At 39.8% G+C, this 16442-nt stretch overlaps 1 protein-coding gene across 1 annotated transcript in view; it reads left to right on the top strand.

The window, feature by feature from the left end:
- Positions 1-16442, top strand: part of PCDH15 (protocadherin related 15) — a 784172-nt gene that overhangs the window by 401108 nt on the left and 366622 nt on the right. The window contains exon 16 of the mRNA XM_059397646.1: positions 12389-12468. Coding sequence (XP_059253629.1) covers positions 12389-12468 — 80 coding nt within the window. The remainder of the gene's footprint in view (positions 1-12388; positions 12469-16442) is intronic.

The following is a 16442-nucleotide window of genomic DNA, read 5'->3' as shown; positions in this document are numbered from 1 at the left end:
TCTCCTTGCTTTAGGTTTATTGTACTCATCTTTTCCATTGTCTTAGATGAAAAGTCATTGACTTGAGAACTTACCCTTTGTAGATACAGATGGTTACACCTATCCATTTCTCTCCAAGAGCTGCCTTGCATTGCTTAAGTTTTAGTGCAGATTTTTAAAATAATGTTTTCATTTGGCAGTTTTTTCTGATATCCTTTGTGTTGTCTCCTTTGCTTCTAAATACCATGTTTCAATTCTATATAGATGTGAATTTTGAGACTTGATGTTGTTAGTTTTTGATTTTATTCCATTATGGATAGGGGAAGGATTAGCAGATGGCAGATTGTGCATTTTTGCAACATGGACTGACAGGCAGAGGATAAGGAATGTTGTTGGCCTGTCACTGCAGGGCAGATGCCATAGTCAACACTGGCTCTGTTGGGGAGAAGGAGTCCAGGGATTCTGCTTACACCTGCTACAAATAGACCTTTCTCCCACTCTGTGCTGGTTAAGAGGTAGAGGGGAAACACCCTATTGTTCCAATGCCACAGTCCTGCTGTTCTTACTGAGATTTTGTATATTTTTTAAAATAAATGTTTCTCTCATTACTGTACCTTCTTTGAACAACTTCCAGAGACTTTTTTTTTTTAACTATTTTTTTAGTAGTCATGGTTATTTTCATGGGAGAGGGTCCACAGGGCTCCTCATTCAGCCATTCCTGAAGTATTTTTCTTGTGTACTGTGTTGTTGCTCATTTTCAAATGCAAAAAGTACTGCAAAAAATGTATCAAGAGAGTACTCTTGATATGTTGGGTCTGTTTATTGACATAGAATAATTTATATTGGGTATTATTTGCTATGAATTGTGGATCTCACTGAGTTTATCCTTTTTAGCTCCAGGTGTTGATAGACTTTTTTTCTCCCCATCATTTCTTTATGCCCCACCCCCACCAGCCCATCCCACCTTCACCAGCCCATCCCTCCCCTTCCAGGATTAATTCATTAACTAATCAAGATTGTGCTTCTGATGCATTCTGATTAAACATTCTGATACATAGGTGACTAGAGGGAAATGTTATGTTTTATGTTTAAATTTTAAATTTTATATCTTGCTGATATTGGTAACCTATCATGTATGTTACTTGGTCAGGTCTTCCATCCAATGAGCTCTATTACTGACATTGATGACTGACTTTAAAAATACTGTACAGGGGCAACTGGGTGGCTCAGTCTGTTGAGTGTCTGACTCTTGGTATCAGCTCACGTCATGATCTAGGGTCGTGAGATTGAGCCCCACATTGGGCTCTGTGCTCAGTCTGCTTGAGATTCTCTCTCTCTGCACTCACTTCCCTCTCTAAAAAGAGAGAGAGTGAGAGCTTTAAATAAAAAATTAGAATTAAAATAAAAAAACACTTTACAGATTTTTTTTTAAGATTTTATTTACTTATTTGACAGACAAGTAGGCAGAGAGGCAGGCAGAGACAGAGAGAGGAGGAAGCAGGCTCCCCATTGAGCAGAGAGCCCGATGTGGGGCTCGATCCCAGGACTCTGGGACCATGACCTGACCCGAAGGCAGAGGCTTTAACCCACTGAGCCATCCAGGTGCCCCCACTTTACAGATTTTTTAAAAAATTGTTGGATGCAATTTATTTCTTGATATTAACATCAACAGTATTTGTTAAGTGTATGATATGCACTAAGCTGTGTCTGAAATATGAACTATTTTGCCACTGCTTAAGCGTCATGACAACCCTGAATTAGATGCCATTCTATTTCAGTATCATACTTGGAGTCAGTGAAACATAAATAGGTTTAGTTATTTGCATAGCTAATAAGTGACAGCTTTCATCCCCTCCCTTTTCCTTTTGCTTTAAAGCTCAAGATTTTTAGATACCAAAAGAAATTAGTTCTTTAGATGATACTTTTAATTTGAATAGAATTCTAGAGTTTTCTAAACATCTGTTGCCTCATCTCATTCTACATCAACTATATATACTACACATTTCAAGTGTTATTTACCCATTTAATGATTGAGAATGTAGGTTCAGAGATAGACCCCATTTCAGGTAGTTAAAAATGATATATTTGGGACTAGGTCCTCAACCTTATGGTTATAAGCTTTGGGCTATTTTTTATAAGCATAGGCTTAACCAAAGTATACTGAACATTATTTAACTCTTTCCTGGTATTAATATCACAAATGATTGGAATTTTCTCAAAGGTAGGGACTGCTATACATAATTTAAACCATTCCTGATTCCTAACATTAAATATATGTTTTTTTAATTGTTGCCCAGTACATTTTTTTGACTTATTGAACACAGGATAATGTGACTCTTAGTTTCCAAATTAGAGTCTGCATTTATATCAACAAATGGTATCGTGGTGGGGCGCCTTGCTGTCTCAGTGGATTAAGCCACTACCTTCGGCTCAGGTCATGATCTCAGGGTCCTGGGATCGAGTCCCGCATCGGGCTCTCTGCTCAGAAGGGAGCCTGCTTCCTGCTCTCTCTCTGTCTGTCTCTCTGCCTGCTTGTGATCTCTCTCTGTCAAATAAATAAAAAAAAAATCATTTAAAAAAATGATATTATGGTATGTGAGGCTTAATAGAGCTCTATGCTTATTGATCCCCATGCTCTTATTTAAAGTAGATTTTTCTTTTTCCCTCAGTACTGTCAGACCATTAGCTAGCTGTATGCTTAACTCCATTCATTTGGCCTGGCTCTATTAACTCCACTATTTTGAAAATCTGGTTTTAATGTTTTGAAGTCTGAGAACTAGTATGTAGACTGTGAGGGACAGCTTGAGAAACCCTTGTACTAATGTGTAAGAGTTTCAGTTAGGGGCTTTGTAGGCCTTCATTCTCCATAGGACTGGAAACAACTTTCCCCACTCCACATACACACACACACACACACACACACACACACTCTCTCTCTCTCTCTTTAGTTTATTTAAAACTGAATGAGTCATCTTGTTTAGATATTTTAGCATTAAAATGTTGTTTCTGAATTGTATCTATTTGGTTTATTACCAAATGTTGAGTGCTGAGAACTGACCAGAGCCAAATACCTCTCCACAATAATTAGACTACCTTTGGAAATTATTAGCAGCCACCAATAAGCAGTAGTAAGAAGGGCTAGTATTCTCTGTCACAATCTCTTTTTCTGACTCAAGTCTGGAAGAAACTGAGACAGACAAAATTGAAGTATGGAAGATGAAGATCAAAGTACATTTTTTTTTTTACTGTAAATATAGTTGATTGAAGTACAAAAACAACTGGATCACTGTTCTTTCTTCATGACAGTAAACTTAACCTCTTGGCCATAGGAAATGCAAAGGCAAGCCCAAACTTTAAATACTAAAACACAGGAGTAACAAAGCAGACATGTGATCTGCCTTCATGGAACTTACATTCTAGTAAAAAAAGGGAAAATTAATAAAATACATATGAATCATATAGAATTTTGGAAGTAATAAATGCTATGTGAAAATGTACATGAGGAAATGGATGAAGGACCTCAATGTGAGAAAGGCATCCATCAAGATCCTTGAGGAGAACACAGGCAGCAACCTCTTGGACCTCAGCTGCAGCAACATCTTCCTAGGAACATTGCCAAAGGCAAGGGAAGCAAGGGCAACAATGAACTATTGGGATTTCATCAAGATCAAAAGCTTTTGCACAGCAAAGGAAACAGTTAACAAAACCAAAAGACAACTGACAGAATGGGAGAAGATATTTGCAAACGACATATCAGATAAAGGGCTAGTATCCAAAATCTGTAAAGATCTTAGCAACTCAACACCCAAAGAACAAATAATCCAATCAAGAAATGGGCAGAGGACATGAACAGACATTTCTGCAAAGACATCCATATGGCCAACAGACACATGAAAAAGTGCTCCACATCACTCGACATCAGGGAAATACAAATCAAAACCACAATGAGATACCACCTCACACCAGTCAGAATGGCTGAAATTAACAAGTCAGGAAATGACAGATGCTGGTAAGGATGTGGAGAAAGGGGAACCCTCCTACACTGTTGGTGGGAATGCAAGCTGGTGCAGCCACTTTGGAAAACAGTATGGAGGTTCCTCAAAAAGTTGAAAATAGAGCTAACCTATGACCTAGCAATTGCACTACTAGGTATTTACCCTAAAGATAGAAACAGTGATCTGAAGGGGCATGTGCACCCGAATGTCCACAATAGCCAAACTATGGAAAGAACCTAGATGTCCATCAAGAGATGAATGGATAAAGAAGATGTGGTGTATATACACAATGGAATACTATGCAATCATCAAAAGAAATGGAATCTTGCCATTTACGACAATGTGGATGGAACTAGAGATTATTATGCTTAGTGAAGTAAGTCAATCAGAAAAAGACAGCTATCTATGATCTCCCTGATATGAAGAAGTGGAGATGCAATGTGGGGGATTTGGGGTGTAGGAAAAGAATAAATGAAGCAAGATGGGCTCAGGAGGGAGACAAACCATTAGTGACCCTTAATCTCACAAAGAAAACTGAGGGTTGCTGGGGGTGGGGGAGAGTGTGGTTGGGCTATGGACATTGGGGAAGTTATGTGCTATGGTGAGTGCTGTGAAGTGTGTAAACCTGGCGATTCACAGACCTTTACCCCTGGGGCTAATAATACATTATATGTTTATATATTTTTTTAATTATTAAAAAAGAAGAAAATGTGCATGAGAGAGAGTGGAGAGGAGTATATGGGGGATACCAATTTGATCAGTGATGATTTTACTAAGGAGACATTAGCAAAGAATTGAAGAAGGTGAGAAGATGAGCCATGTGGGCATCTGGGGCGGAGTGCTTCAGGTGCCCATGGAAAGGCCCTAAAGTTCAGGCCTGCCTGGTGTGTTTAAGGCACAGTAAAGCTACTAGTGCTACAGGAGTAGAGTAAGAGAGGAGGAAGTATATAGAAATGAAGTCACCCAGGAACTGGTGATGTGTGGCGATAACTACTCTCAGTGGAAACAGGTACTAATGGAAGAATTTGAATAGAGCAGTGACACGAATAAACTTAAAATTTTAAAGGATCATATGGATTCTCTACTTAGAATGGTCTTTGGTGACAATGTGAGAAATTGTGCAAATTAGTTCAGGTGTTATTTCAGTAGTCCAGACTAGCCTGGAGTGATATTTCTGGAAATGACAAGAGGTAGTTTCCACCTTGCTCTGTTTGGTGGGTAGACACTAAAGGATTTGTTGGTGATTGGATTTGGAAGAGAAGACAAGTAAAGAATGGCTACTAAGTTACAGCCCAAGCAACTGGCAGGGTTGAATTTCTAAAAGCCAGAATGAAAATAATGTCAGAGGAGGAATAATTCAATTTTGGACATGTTAAATTTGAAACGTCCTTTGGCACCTAATTAAAGCTAGTCAGTAGCCAGTTTGGTATGTGTTTGGGGAAGAAGTTTGGACTAGAAATATACATTTGGGATCTTGAGCATTTAAACACTACTTAGAACTTTGAGGTTGGATGAGGTTCTTAAGGGAATAAAAGTAGAAGATGTCCAAAGGCTGATTTTAAGGTGCCAAGGAGAGGAGGAGGACCAGGAATGGGGACCCAGAAGAAGAAATGTCCTGAAGTCAACTGAGGGGAAAAAAGTGTGTCACGGAGAAGGGAGAGGTTTGTTATGCCTAATGCTACTGAGAGGCCACGTTAAAAACAGACAGACAGGGGCACCTGGGTGGCTTAGTGGGTTAAGCCTCTGCCTTCAGCTCAGGTCATGATCCCAGGGTCCTGGGATCGAGCCCCACATCGAGATCTCTCCTTGGTGGGGATCCTGCTTCTCCCTCTCTCTCTGCCTGCCTCTCTGTCTACTTGTGATCTTTGTCTGTCAATTAAATAAATTTAAAAAAAAAAAACAGACAGACAGAATGAAGAAACACACAGAAGCAAATACTGTGGACAGATCAGTGATTTTACTAATGCAGGAATTTCCTGGGGACATTGAAAAGATCAGTTGCAGCAGAGAAGTCTTGGGAGGGTAGGAGATGTTATCAAAATGGTTCCAAGAGATAATGAGAACAATGAGAAATATCATTAATAGCTAGACAAGATTGAAGATCTTCAGGTACGCTCATGTATCACAGGGATGTTCTATGTGAGCTGTCTTTCTCAGTTTCAGATATGTTATGCTGTCTTACTTCTCAAACTACTTAAATTGTTTCTATTTTTAGAAAATTGAATAAATTTATTTCCTTTTACATTAAAGAACTTATTTCCAGAAGGAAATTTTATATCAAGATCATATATGGCAAAACAGCACTTCTTGACCTAAAAGAGTCTGCATAATTCATCGAAATAGATTCACAAACATTAACATTTTGTTAATGGACTGGTAGTTAGACATCAGGAGCACACATGTACACATTTTTGGAAATGCTTCTGTCCTGAATTGAAAACCTCCATTTTTGCTCTCGAGCGGTTTAATAACATAAATCAGAACTCGTTTGCCTAAGTGAGAAAAGAAAAGATCATCTAAATCGGTTGATTTTTATCTATTTTAGAATCCCTCAGGGCAGGTGCTTTGTCTTAATGTCCTGTGAAATGTGCAGAATCATTCCGTGTGCCTATAGTGCAGTCTACCAGATGGTATTTGATGGCTGTATTCGTCTTTAACATGAACGGATTATTAGTTTAGAGAAGATTTGTTTTCTTTCTCAAAATTCCTTTTTTCCAGTGTCTAAGCACCATGCTTATTGAGATAAATACTTTTGTGTCCCTCTTGGTGCTTCTGACAAATGGGAGACCTGAATTATAATATGCGGTGAGTTACCTGGTTGAGCAGACTGGAAACAGAAGTGGCCTTGATCTTTAAAGCAAACGTCACAGGACAGTTGGCTTGATTGTAGCTCTCGGTGTTGTTAAAACATCTGTCAGCAGACCAGCAACTGAGTAATTCCATGTCTTACTAGTTGTCCAAAGTGAGCATCACTCAATCATTTGACCCGGGGTATTTAACCTCGGGTTGTGTCCCGGAGGCCAAACGAAATAGCTGGTTTCCATTTGCTCACTAGTCCTCTCAAATTCACGAGGTCTGTTTTCATCTCATGGCCTTTTCCTTCCCTGTACTCTTTGTGGAATGCCCTTCCCCACAGGACCTGCTCTCTGGACCCTCACATTTTCCTGATAGCTTTTTTGATGACTGCAAGCCCTCTCACTCCCCTCCCTGCCTGTCCTTCCTAAAGTGCCTTATATTTTTGCAGCACTTAGAGGTATCGGAAAGCTGTATATTTTCATGGCTTATTTTGTTTTGTCTCTGACTCCCCCTACCACAGTGTAAGTTGCACAAAGGCAGAATTCTTGTCTGTGCTGCTCACAGAGTTTTGTCTGTGTGGAAGCCCCAGGGCTCATTAACACACTGCAGGTGATTCATGACTATTTGTTGAATTCATGAGTGAACACTGTAGGTGTTATTGTTGTCAGTTTCCTTTTGAGTTAGGCATCTTGGCCTGAGAGGCGAGGGGTCACTCTGGAGTTCACACCCAGTAAGCCCTGCCATCCCCCCCCCCCCCCCCCGAAGACCACGGCTCCCACACTTTCTCACACCTTGCACAGAGGGCTCGGATGGGACTCGACTGATCAGAAATTGGAGGGGGAGACAAACCATGAGAGACTATGGACTCTGAGAAGCAAACTGAGGGTTTTGGAGGGGAGGGGACATAGGGGGTTGGGTGAACCTGGTGGTGGGTATTATGGAGGGCACGTATTACATGGAGCACTGGGTGTGATGCCTAAAAAATGAATCTTGGAACACTGAAAAAATAAAATAAAATAATAAATATATTAAAAAAAGAAAATATATTTGCACAAAAGATGACAGATTCCTTTCTGTTCTGTTATGGAAAACATTGACGTTACCCCTCCATTTTTAAGATGGACATTACTATTATCTCCACATTAGAAAAAAGAAAAATGTATCTTCCAATTAAGTAAGTTATAGGGGACTTTAATTGGAGGGGTGACAGAAAGACTCCTAGAATTAGGGATGCTTCGGTGGCTCAGTTAGTTATGCGGCTGCCTTCACCTCAGGTCATGATCCCAGAGTCCTGGGATCAAGTCCCACATTGGGCTACCTGCTCAGTAGTTAGTCTGTTTCTCCCTCTCTTGCTGCACCCCCTGCCTGTGCTCGCTCACTCCCTCTCTCTCTCTTTCTGATGAATAAATAAACTTTTTAAAAAAAGAAAAGAAGGAAGGAAGGGTTAAAAAAGCTCCTAAAATTGAAGTCCTTTGCATTTCCTATTTACTATATGGTCTATAAGGTTTAAATGACACAAGGCATGCAAGTATAGTTCCTGACACATAGTAAGTAGTCAATAAATTCTGACTTAAGGATTTACTGTTCAACATCATACTTGAATTTCTACCCATCAATTAGAGGTGGCTGGCTAAACTCATCTTAGAAAAATAATTTGTTTAATTTTTTAAAATATTTTATTTATTTGAGAGAGAGAGAGAGCACAGGCAGGGGGGAAGGGCAGAGGGAGCAGGAAAAGCCTACTCCATGCTGAGCAGGGATTTCTCAACATGGGGCTGAATCCCAGGATCTTGAGATTGAGGCTTGAGCCAAAGGCAGAGGCTTAACCCACTGACCCATATAGGTGCCCATGGGGGTGGGGGGAACCTACTTAAAAATGTTTTTAGAAGTGTATTTTAGGTCAGAAATATGCACATGATCAAATCTTAATACTCCAAGAATCATTGCTTTTCTGATTTTTCCAGTTATTCCTTTTATGTGTTATATCTTCCTTTAAATAATTTCTCTCCTTATTCTCTCTGACAGTGGTTCTGTTGGTTGAGCATCCAACTCTTGATTTCAGCTCAGGTCACGATCTTGGGATTGTGGGATCGAGCCCCAGTTCAGGCTCTGTGCTCAGTGGGAAGTCGACTTGAGTCTCTCTATCTCCCTCCACACTTATCCCACTAGCACTCTCTCTCTCTAAAATAAATAAGCAAACCTGAAATAATTTATCTCCATGAGTGTTGACAAGTAGAGATGTATAATACTTACACAAGAGCTAACACACGTAATGGATGGATTTCAGAGCTCCAGATAGCACCATCACCCCCTTGCTTCATTGACCAAGAAATGATGAATCCTCTTTAGTTCCTACCCCATTGGCCACAGATCCTGGCACAACCAAAGAAGATTGTCTAAAAGAATGAAAGAAACAAAACAGTCAAATAAGGATTTCCATCCAAATCCTGGGTCTTCAGGCTTTCCAATATGGATACAACCTCACATAAGAATAAAGTGGGCAAATAACTCGCTCTCACATTTCTTAAAAGCCAGAGGTATCTAAATGGTAAAACAAAACAAAACAAAAAACCTGGAAGAAGTATTTCACAGTACCTTAGGGACTGAAAGTAATTAATGGGGAAGAAAAAAAATTGAAAATACTATAGGAATTTTCCCCCTTATTATTTTAGTAGCATAACAATGTAATGACTTAAGTAAATAAAATGATACAGCCTTCACAGCACTCTCATCCCTCAGCAATGATATTAAGTATTAGAGTATATTCGATCCATAAGAAGAAAGGTGAACATTAATCTGGGCTTAACATTATCTACACACAGCCATCTTGCTTCAGACTCCATTTCTTTTGGCTTTTATGAAAATGCAAGACAATAAATTGTCTTTCATAAAGTAACAGCAACCGTGTATCAATGAACAAACAAACAAAATTGATAATATCTATAATATTATGATAGGTAAAAATGACTGGTTGAAAGAGAAAAACAACAGAAAAAGTTTAGTGGGAGCTTTTCAGTGATAAAAAGCAGTTTCTTAATGACATAAGTAGGCTGGGTCTGAGGAACCAGAGAGGATCCCGGGGACCAGCCACGAGGGTCCCTGGCTACACATAGGATGGAAATCAAATGTGAGCCAGCAGCAGTTGAGAACAGAGTTTACTGAAGATACAAAGAGAGTGCAGGTACAGACAGTGTCTGGGAGATACAGAAAGGAAAGGAGAGGGAGTCTCATCTTTATTCAGAGTTTGGGGTTTTTATTAAAGATTGTTGTATAGTGTGCATGTCCTTCAGGTGTTCAGGAATGGGTCAGAACAAGGACAGGTGTCCAAGTGTCCTCTGTAAGTCACATTCCCTAGAGCCAGGGGTCTTGGGGTTGAGATGTCCAGTATGGATGGTTTTGATATGGTTTTGGAATATAAGTGAGGGTCCAGAGCCCATGACCAGGAAAGATTTCTTGAGACATCTTTGGTGCAAAATGGTGGTTTTATTAAGGCCCGGGAACGGGACCAGTGGGCAGCTCCAGGATCTTGAGGGGTGGCTAGTTATAGACTTGGAAGCCTGGGGAGTTAAGAAAAAAGGAAGTTTTCCAAAGAACTTTCATATGCTAAAGAGGACCTACAAGATACCAGAGGCTTTGCCATTGTTCAAGTTAAGGTTTTTCCATTTAGCAAAGCAGTAACATAAAGATAGTTTAAAGTTTCCTGGAAGAATGTCACACTTGTCCCTCCCAGGAGTGGGGGTGGGGGTGGGTAGGAAGGTTTGCAGGGTGTCTATGTGTGTTTTGTCCTCAGCTAGCCTTCTGCTCCCTCATCAATCTGGAATACACATGGGCTGACCATATTGGGGCATTCTTGCCTGGCCACTCCTTAGATGTTACATTTTGTGCTAGTGGAGTCCAAAGAAATCATTGAGCTCCCTGTCCCTTACAAGGAGGACACACTACCAGGACTGTATAAGGTGGGGCTGCAGATCCCAGGTCCAGGAAGAACAGAAGAAGGGAAAGGAGCAAAAAGCAAGTTTTTATAGAGTTCTTCAGTCTCCCTGTCTCACTAAATACAGCCTAATTCTGTGTTTCTTGAAAAAATTAACTCTCATTATTTGTAGTTCTGTTTTATCTTTCTGGCTAATGCTTGCCTGGCAAAGAACAAAAAATGAGAGGTAAATATCAAGCATCTATTATCAATTCCATTGAGTCTGTTTAAAAAAATATTTTGTTTCTTATTCTCTAATCTTAGGTCTCTATTATAATTAATTCCAGGCAATTTAAAATTTGAGATTTAGCTATAAATGGAATGTTTCAAGGTATTACCCTAGGTAGTTGATTATTTCATTGTATTTTACTGCTTTATTTTATTCCATCATATTTTAGGGAGTGTATATCTGTCATAATACAAAAGCATTTCTCCAAGGAAATACAATGCAGGCCTGAAAAGGTGGTCACTTGCTTAATTAAATCTGACTCCTACTCTCCGTCCCTCCCCCACCCTCAAGAACACCACAACCGGCTGCTTTCCCTCTCAACTGAGGTCATCAAGAGGGAAAGCAGCAGGCTGTGGTGTTCTTGAGGGTGGGGGAGGGACCGAGAGCAGGATTTAGGGGGTTGGATATTTTAAATTGGTGATGCTTATCCCTCATCCAAGCGGGTGGTCAGGGAGGACACAGGATATGGCTGAAGTTCAGAGGAAAGGGCAGGTGGAGGGATATATACTCAAAGTCAGAAACTCTAGCTTTTGTCTTCTCTGACTTTGGTGAAGGAGGGAAAAGAAGTAAAAGGGTAATATTTATGGGAGATTTTCAGTGCACCTGATGTCACTCTATGTGCCTGGACAGAAAATCATGTCCGTCCAACCCCCGATATTGATGGACTTTTGTACTCTTATAGTTCTCATTTACAAATGAAGAAGTTGAAAAATAATCACACATTTCATAAGTGGGGCCAGTTTTGAATTCTGGTTTCTGGCTTCAAATTCAGGATTTTTTCATTTTTTAAGATTTTATTTATTTACTTGACAGAGAGAGAGCACAAGTAGGCAGAGCAATAGGCAGAGGGAGAGGAAGCAGCAGAGCTCCCCACTGAGCAGGGAGCCCCATATAGGACTCAATCCCAGGATCCTGGGATCATGACCAGAGCTGAAGGCAGCTGCTTAATCAACAGGGTCACGCAGGTGCCCCCAGATTCAGGATTCTTAACCATAAATATTCCTGACTTGATATATACTCAGCATAAAAAGAAACCAGTGGGCTACAGAGTTTCTCTATACTGCAAGCATTTACACAAAGTGTAACACATTTGTTTAAACTCGAGAGATATACTCATTTAAAATTAAATACGTAAACCACAAGAGAGTGTTAATCTATTTCTGCACCAGGTAAGATTCTGTATAAATTAGGAAGATGCTATTCTTATTCATTTTTGCTACTTTCAGATGAGAGGAAATAACAGAAATGCTGGAGTCAGATATGGAATTCTGAATTTTACCTCTTGTTATTAGCTCACTTTTTGTCCCTTAAGCATCTTGTGAATATTTTGTGCTGTTACTTTTCAGCTCCCATATTCTGCCGTACAGACCAAGAGCTGTATTGATTACTCGATAATTCAATCATGTTTTCTCTCTGAAGGCAACTGATCGAGAGGGAGACCCAATAACATACGCCATTGAGAATGGAGATCCTCAACGAGTTTTTAATCTTTCAGAAACGTAAGTTAAAAATTATTTCAAAATTTATTTTTTAGAAGACATTAAACAGTATACTGGTGGCAGGGGAACAGACTTCTAATCAGAGGTTTTCAGCTGTTTGTAGCTTTATTTTTTTTTTTTTTCCTATGAATGCTAATGAGATCTGGGGGCAGGGGATAATTCTGAATTCAGAAATCTTACCCAGGAGACTATTTATTTTAAACATTTTTACTAGGTAAAAATCCACTGAGGTGGAAACATTTTATTTGTAGGCTGGGATTAATTAGATCCCTTTAAAGTTGTCAGTTACTCATAATAACAAGGGCATTTCTACCAAGAGTAATGTGGCGCTAAATTGTTCATTCAAAGAGAATTTTGTAAGACAAAGCATAATTCAGACACATTTAAAGGACCACCAAAGTCTACCCTTCAGTTTTTGAGGAATGTAGGTATATTCTGAAAAATCTAGCACAAAAGCATCACCATGTCCCTGCTAAGCCTTCTGAGGTCTTTATCAGTGTCATTCTCCTTCCCTTGGAGAGCAGCAGAGATCATGTTAGTCACTGCCAGGAGAAAGCCAGGAGGCCGGGAAGGAGGCACCAAGGTTTGCAGAGAGATCACTGGCTTTCCTTTTCTAAGAGCAAGTCACCTGTTGTTGTCTCATGGGGCTAGAAACCTGAGTGGGGCCCATGATTATAAAGTGAGAATTTTCACAAATGAAAATGTTCTCACAGACACTACTTTCATCTCAGGAACATGGGTACATCACGCCAAATCAAGGGAACCATGTGTGGTCTCTGGTCTGTAAGGAACACCTGTAATTTCACTCTGGCTAGGATGTTCTGACCATGAGTTAGTTTGCCTGGGAACAGTATTTCTCAGACTCTTGGATTTCACAGATGAATAAACGTCCACTTGAAAAAATGGAAAGACTTAACTATTTGGAATTTTCCCTGGAGATACACACAAATCTCAATTAGCTATAATTTACAATCATCTTGAAAGAAATAAAACTTTTTTTTTTTAAGATTTTATTTATTTATTTGACAGACAGAAATCTCTGCTGAGCAGAGAGCCTGATGGGGACTCAATCCCAGGACCCTGAGATCATGACCTGAGCTGAAGGCAGAGGCTTTAACCCACTGAGCCTCCCAGGCGCCCCAGAAATAAAAGTTTTTAAAGGGACACTTGAACAGGAATCCTGACTGTGTGGTACAGGTATAAAAGTACATGTATAGATCACAAGAAAAGTTAAGAGTCCAGAAATAACCAGATCGTAACATTTATGGTCAACTGACTCCCCCGCCAAAAAGGCAAAGACAATCCAAACAGGAAAGAATAACCTTTACAATAAATGAAATTTGCGGAGTGGCTGAGTGGGTTAATCCTCTGCCTTCAGCTCAGGTCATGATCTCAGGGTCCTGGGATTGAGCCTTGCATCGGGCTCTCTGCTCAGTAGGGAGCCTGCTTCCCCCTGTCTCTCTGCCTGCCTCTGCCTACTCATGATCTTTTTCTCTGTCAAATAAATAAATAAAATCTTTAAATAAATAAATAAATGAAATTTGGGGTTGCGTGCAGAAGAATGAAGTTGGATCTTTGCCTCACACCATAAGTGAAATGAACTCAAGATGGATCAAGACCTAAATACTATAGATAAAAGTATATAACTCTTTAAAGAAAATACAGAAGTAAACATTCATGATCAGAATTAGGCAATGCTCTCCTAGATATGACATAAAAAACACAAGTGATTAATAGTAAGACAGATAAGTTGGACTTCATCAAAATTTGGAAAATCTGTGCTTCAAAAGACAGTATTAAGAAAATGAAGACCACCCCCAGCCTCAGAGAAAATATTTTTAAATAATGTAGATAAGAAAGGACATAAGTATATCTAGAAAACACAAAGAACTATTATAACCAAAAATAAGCGTAGAAATAACCCAAATAAAAGTGGACAGGAATTTGAATAGACATTTTTCCAAAGAAGCTGTATGAATGGCCAATAGCATGTGAAGATTCACTCATGATAGCTAGTCATTAGAGAAATGCCAATGAAAAAGGACAAGATACTGCTTCTCACCCATGTAGAATGTCCATAATGAAAAAGGACGGAAGCAAGAAGTATGGATGAGATTTCAGAGTCCTCGTATATTTCTGGAGGGGAAGTAAAGTCACTGTGTACTTTGGAGAACCATTTATCATTTCTTCTAAATAAGAAACAAAGGGGCACCTGGGTGGCTCAGTGGATTAAAGCCTCTGCCTTCAGCTCAGCTCATGATCCCAGCATCCTGGGATTGAGCCCTGCATCGTGCTCTCTGCTCAGCAGGAAGCCTGCTTCCCTGCCTCTCTCTCTGCCTGCCTCTCTGCCTGCTTGTGATCTCTGTCTGTCAATAAATAAATAAAAATCTTAAAAAAAATAAGAAACACAGAGTTATCATTTAACCCTGTAATTTGTGGTACGTGGGTGGCTCAGTAGGTTAAAGCCTCTGTCTTCAGCTCAGGTCATGATCCCAGGGTCCTGGGATCGAGCCCCGCATTGGGCTCTCTGCTCAGCAGGGAGTGTGCTTCCTCCTCTCTCTCTGCCTGCCTCTCTACCCACTTGTAATCTCTGTCAAATAAATAAATAAAATCTTAAAAAACAAACAAACAAACCTGTAATTCTACCTGTACATACTCAAGAAATGAAAACATACATCGACATAAAAAGTTGTATAAGGATGCATGCAGTGAAATCATTTACAATAACAAAATGTGGAAACTACTCAAATATCCATCTACAGATGAACGGGCAAACAGAATCATTGTGTATCCATACAATGATTTTGTCAATAAAGGAGAACTTAATGTTGACACCTGCTAAAACATGGATGAACCTTAGAAACATTATTCTGAGCAGAAAGTCATTCACAAAGGGCTGCACAGGGTATGGTCCCATTTGAATAAAATGTCCAGAATAGGTAAATCCATACAGATTAAAAAAAAAAAAATAGATTAGTGGTTGCCGGGGCTGGGAGGTAGGGTTGAGAGAGAACAGGGAGAGACGTCCAGTGTGTGATGTAGTATGAAGAACATGTTCCAGATTTGATTGTGGTGACGGTTGGACAACTATGTACCAACATTCACTGAACCGTACTGTCTAACTGGGTGAATTTGATCACATGTGAGTTATACATTAATTAATAAAGCTGTTTTTGAAAAGGACAGTAGTAAGCCTTTCTCCTGCCCAAGCCAGCAGGAAGCCCAGCCCTTACTCTCTCTGAGGGATTTCCACTCCTATGTGTATCTATTTTTCCCCTGAGGCTGAAAGGTTTTCCACCACAGGTGGGGAAAGTTGATGAGCTGCCAAGTTGACTGAAGAAATTCTCCCCTCCTGCTGTCTGCCCTAGCAAGTGTGTCTCTACTGTTTCTCTCATCTCTGTCTTTGAAACCAGTGAGACACCTACCTGGGTCACAGAGGTTCTTGCAGGTGGGAAAGATGTCAAGACAGCATCCTCCTTATCTACACTGACTGTTCCTAACACCACAGCTCGTGAATCAACTCTTTAAGTGCAAAATGCTTCTAGAACAGCTAGACGAGGGGACGTCCTTGTGAGGCCTGCATGATCTCTTTCAATGACCATTCTTGAGCCATTGCTTTCTAGCTACCTCATTGCTGTTGCTGTCATTAGACTTGCAGGCTATCCTAGACTGCTACCAATATATTTCCACACATTTGAAATGGGGAAAAATTGCAATTTTAATCCCTTCCTTTACTGAAACTTCTGGGCTGCCTGTGCAGATTTGCACCACCACTTCTATTTGAATCTTAAGGATTTCAATACTTCAGGTACTCTTAGAGAATAACAGATAAGAAAGAATGGTCGACCTTATCAGACGCTATAATGCATACAAATAATGTTTCTGGTTACATTTTCCTTTTAGAACAACAAAAAAAGTACACGTTCATTGCCTACTTTAAATATTATGTTATTTTACAGTATGATACAAATTGT

Source organism: Mustela nigripes, chromosome 4 (assembly GCF_022355385.1).
Source record: "Mustela nigripes isolate SB6536 chromosome 4, MUSNIG.SB6536, whole genome shotgun sequence".
Lineage (NCBI taxonomy): Eukaryota > Metazoa > Chordata > Mammalia > Carnivora > Mustelidae > Mustela > Mustela nigripes.
This window is presented reverse-complemented; position numbering and strand designations above follow the sequence as displayed.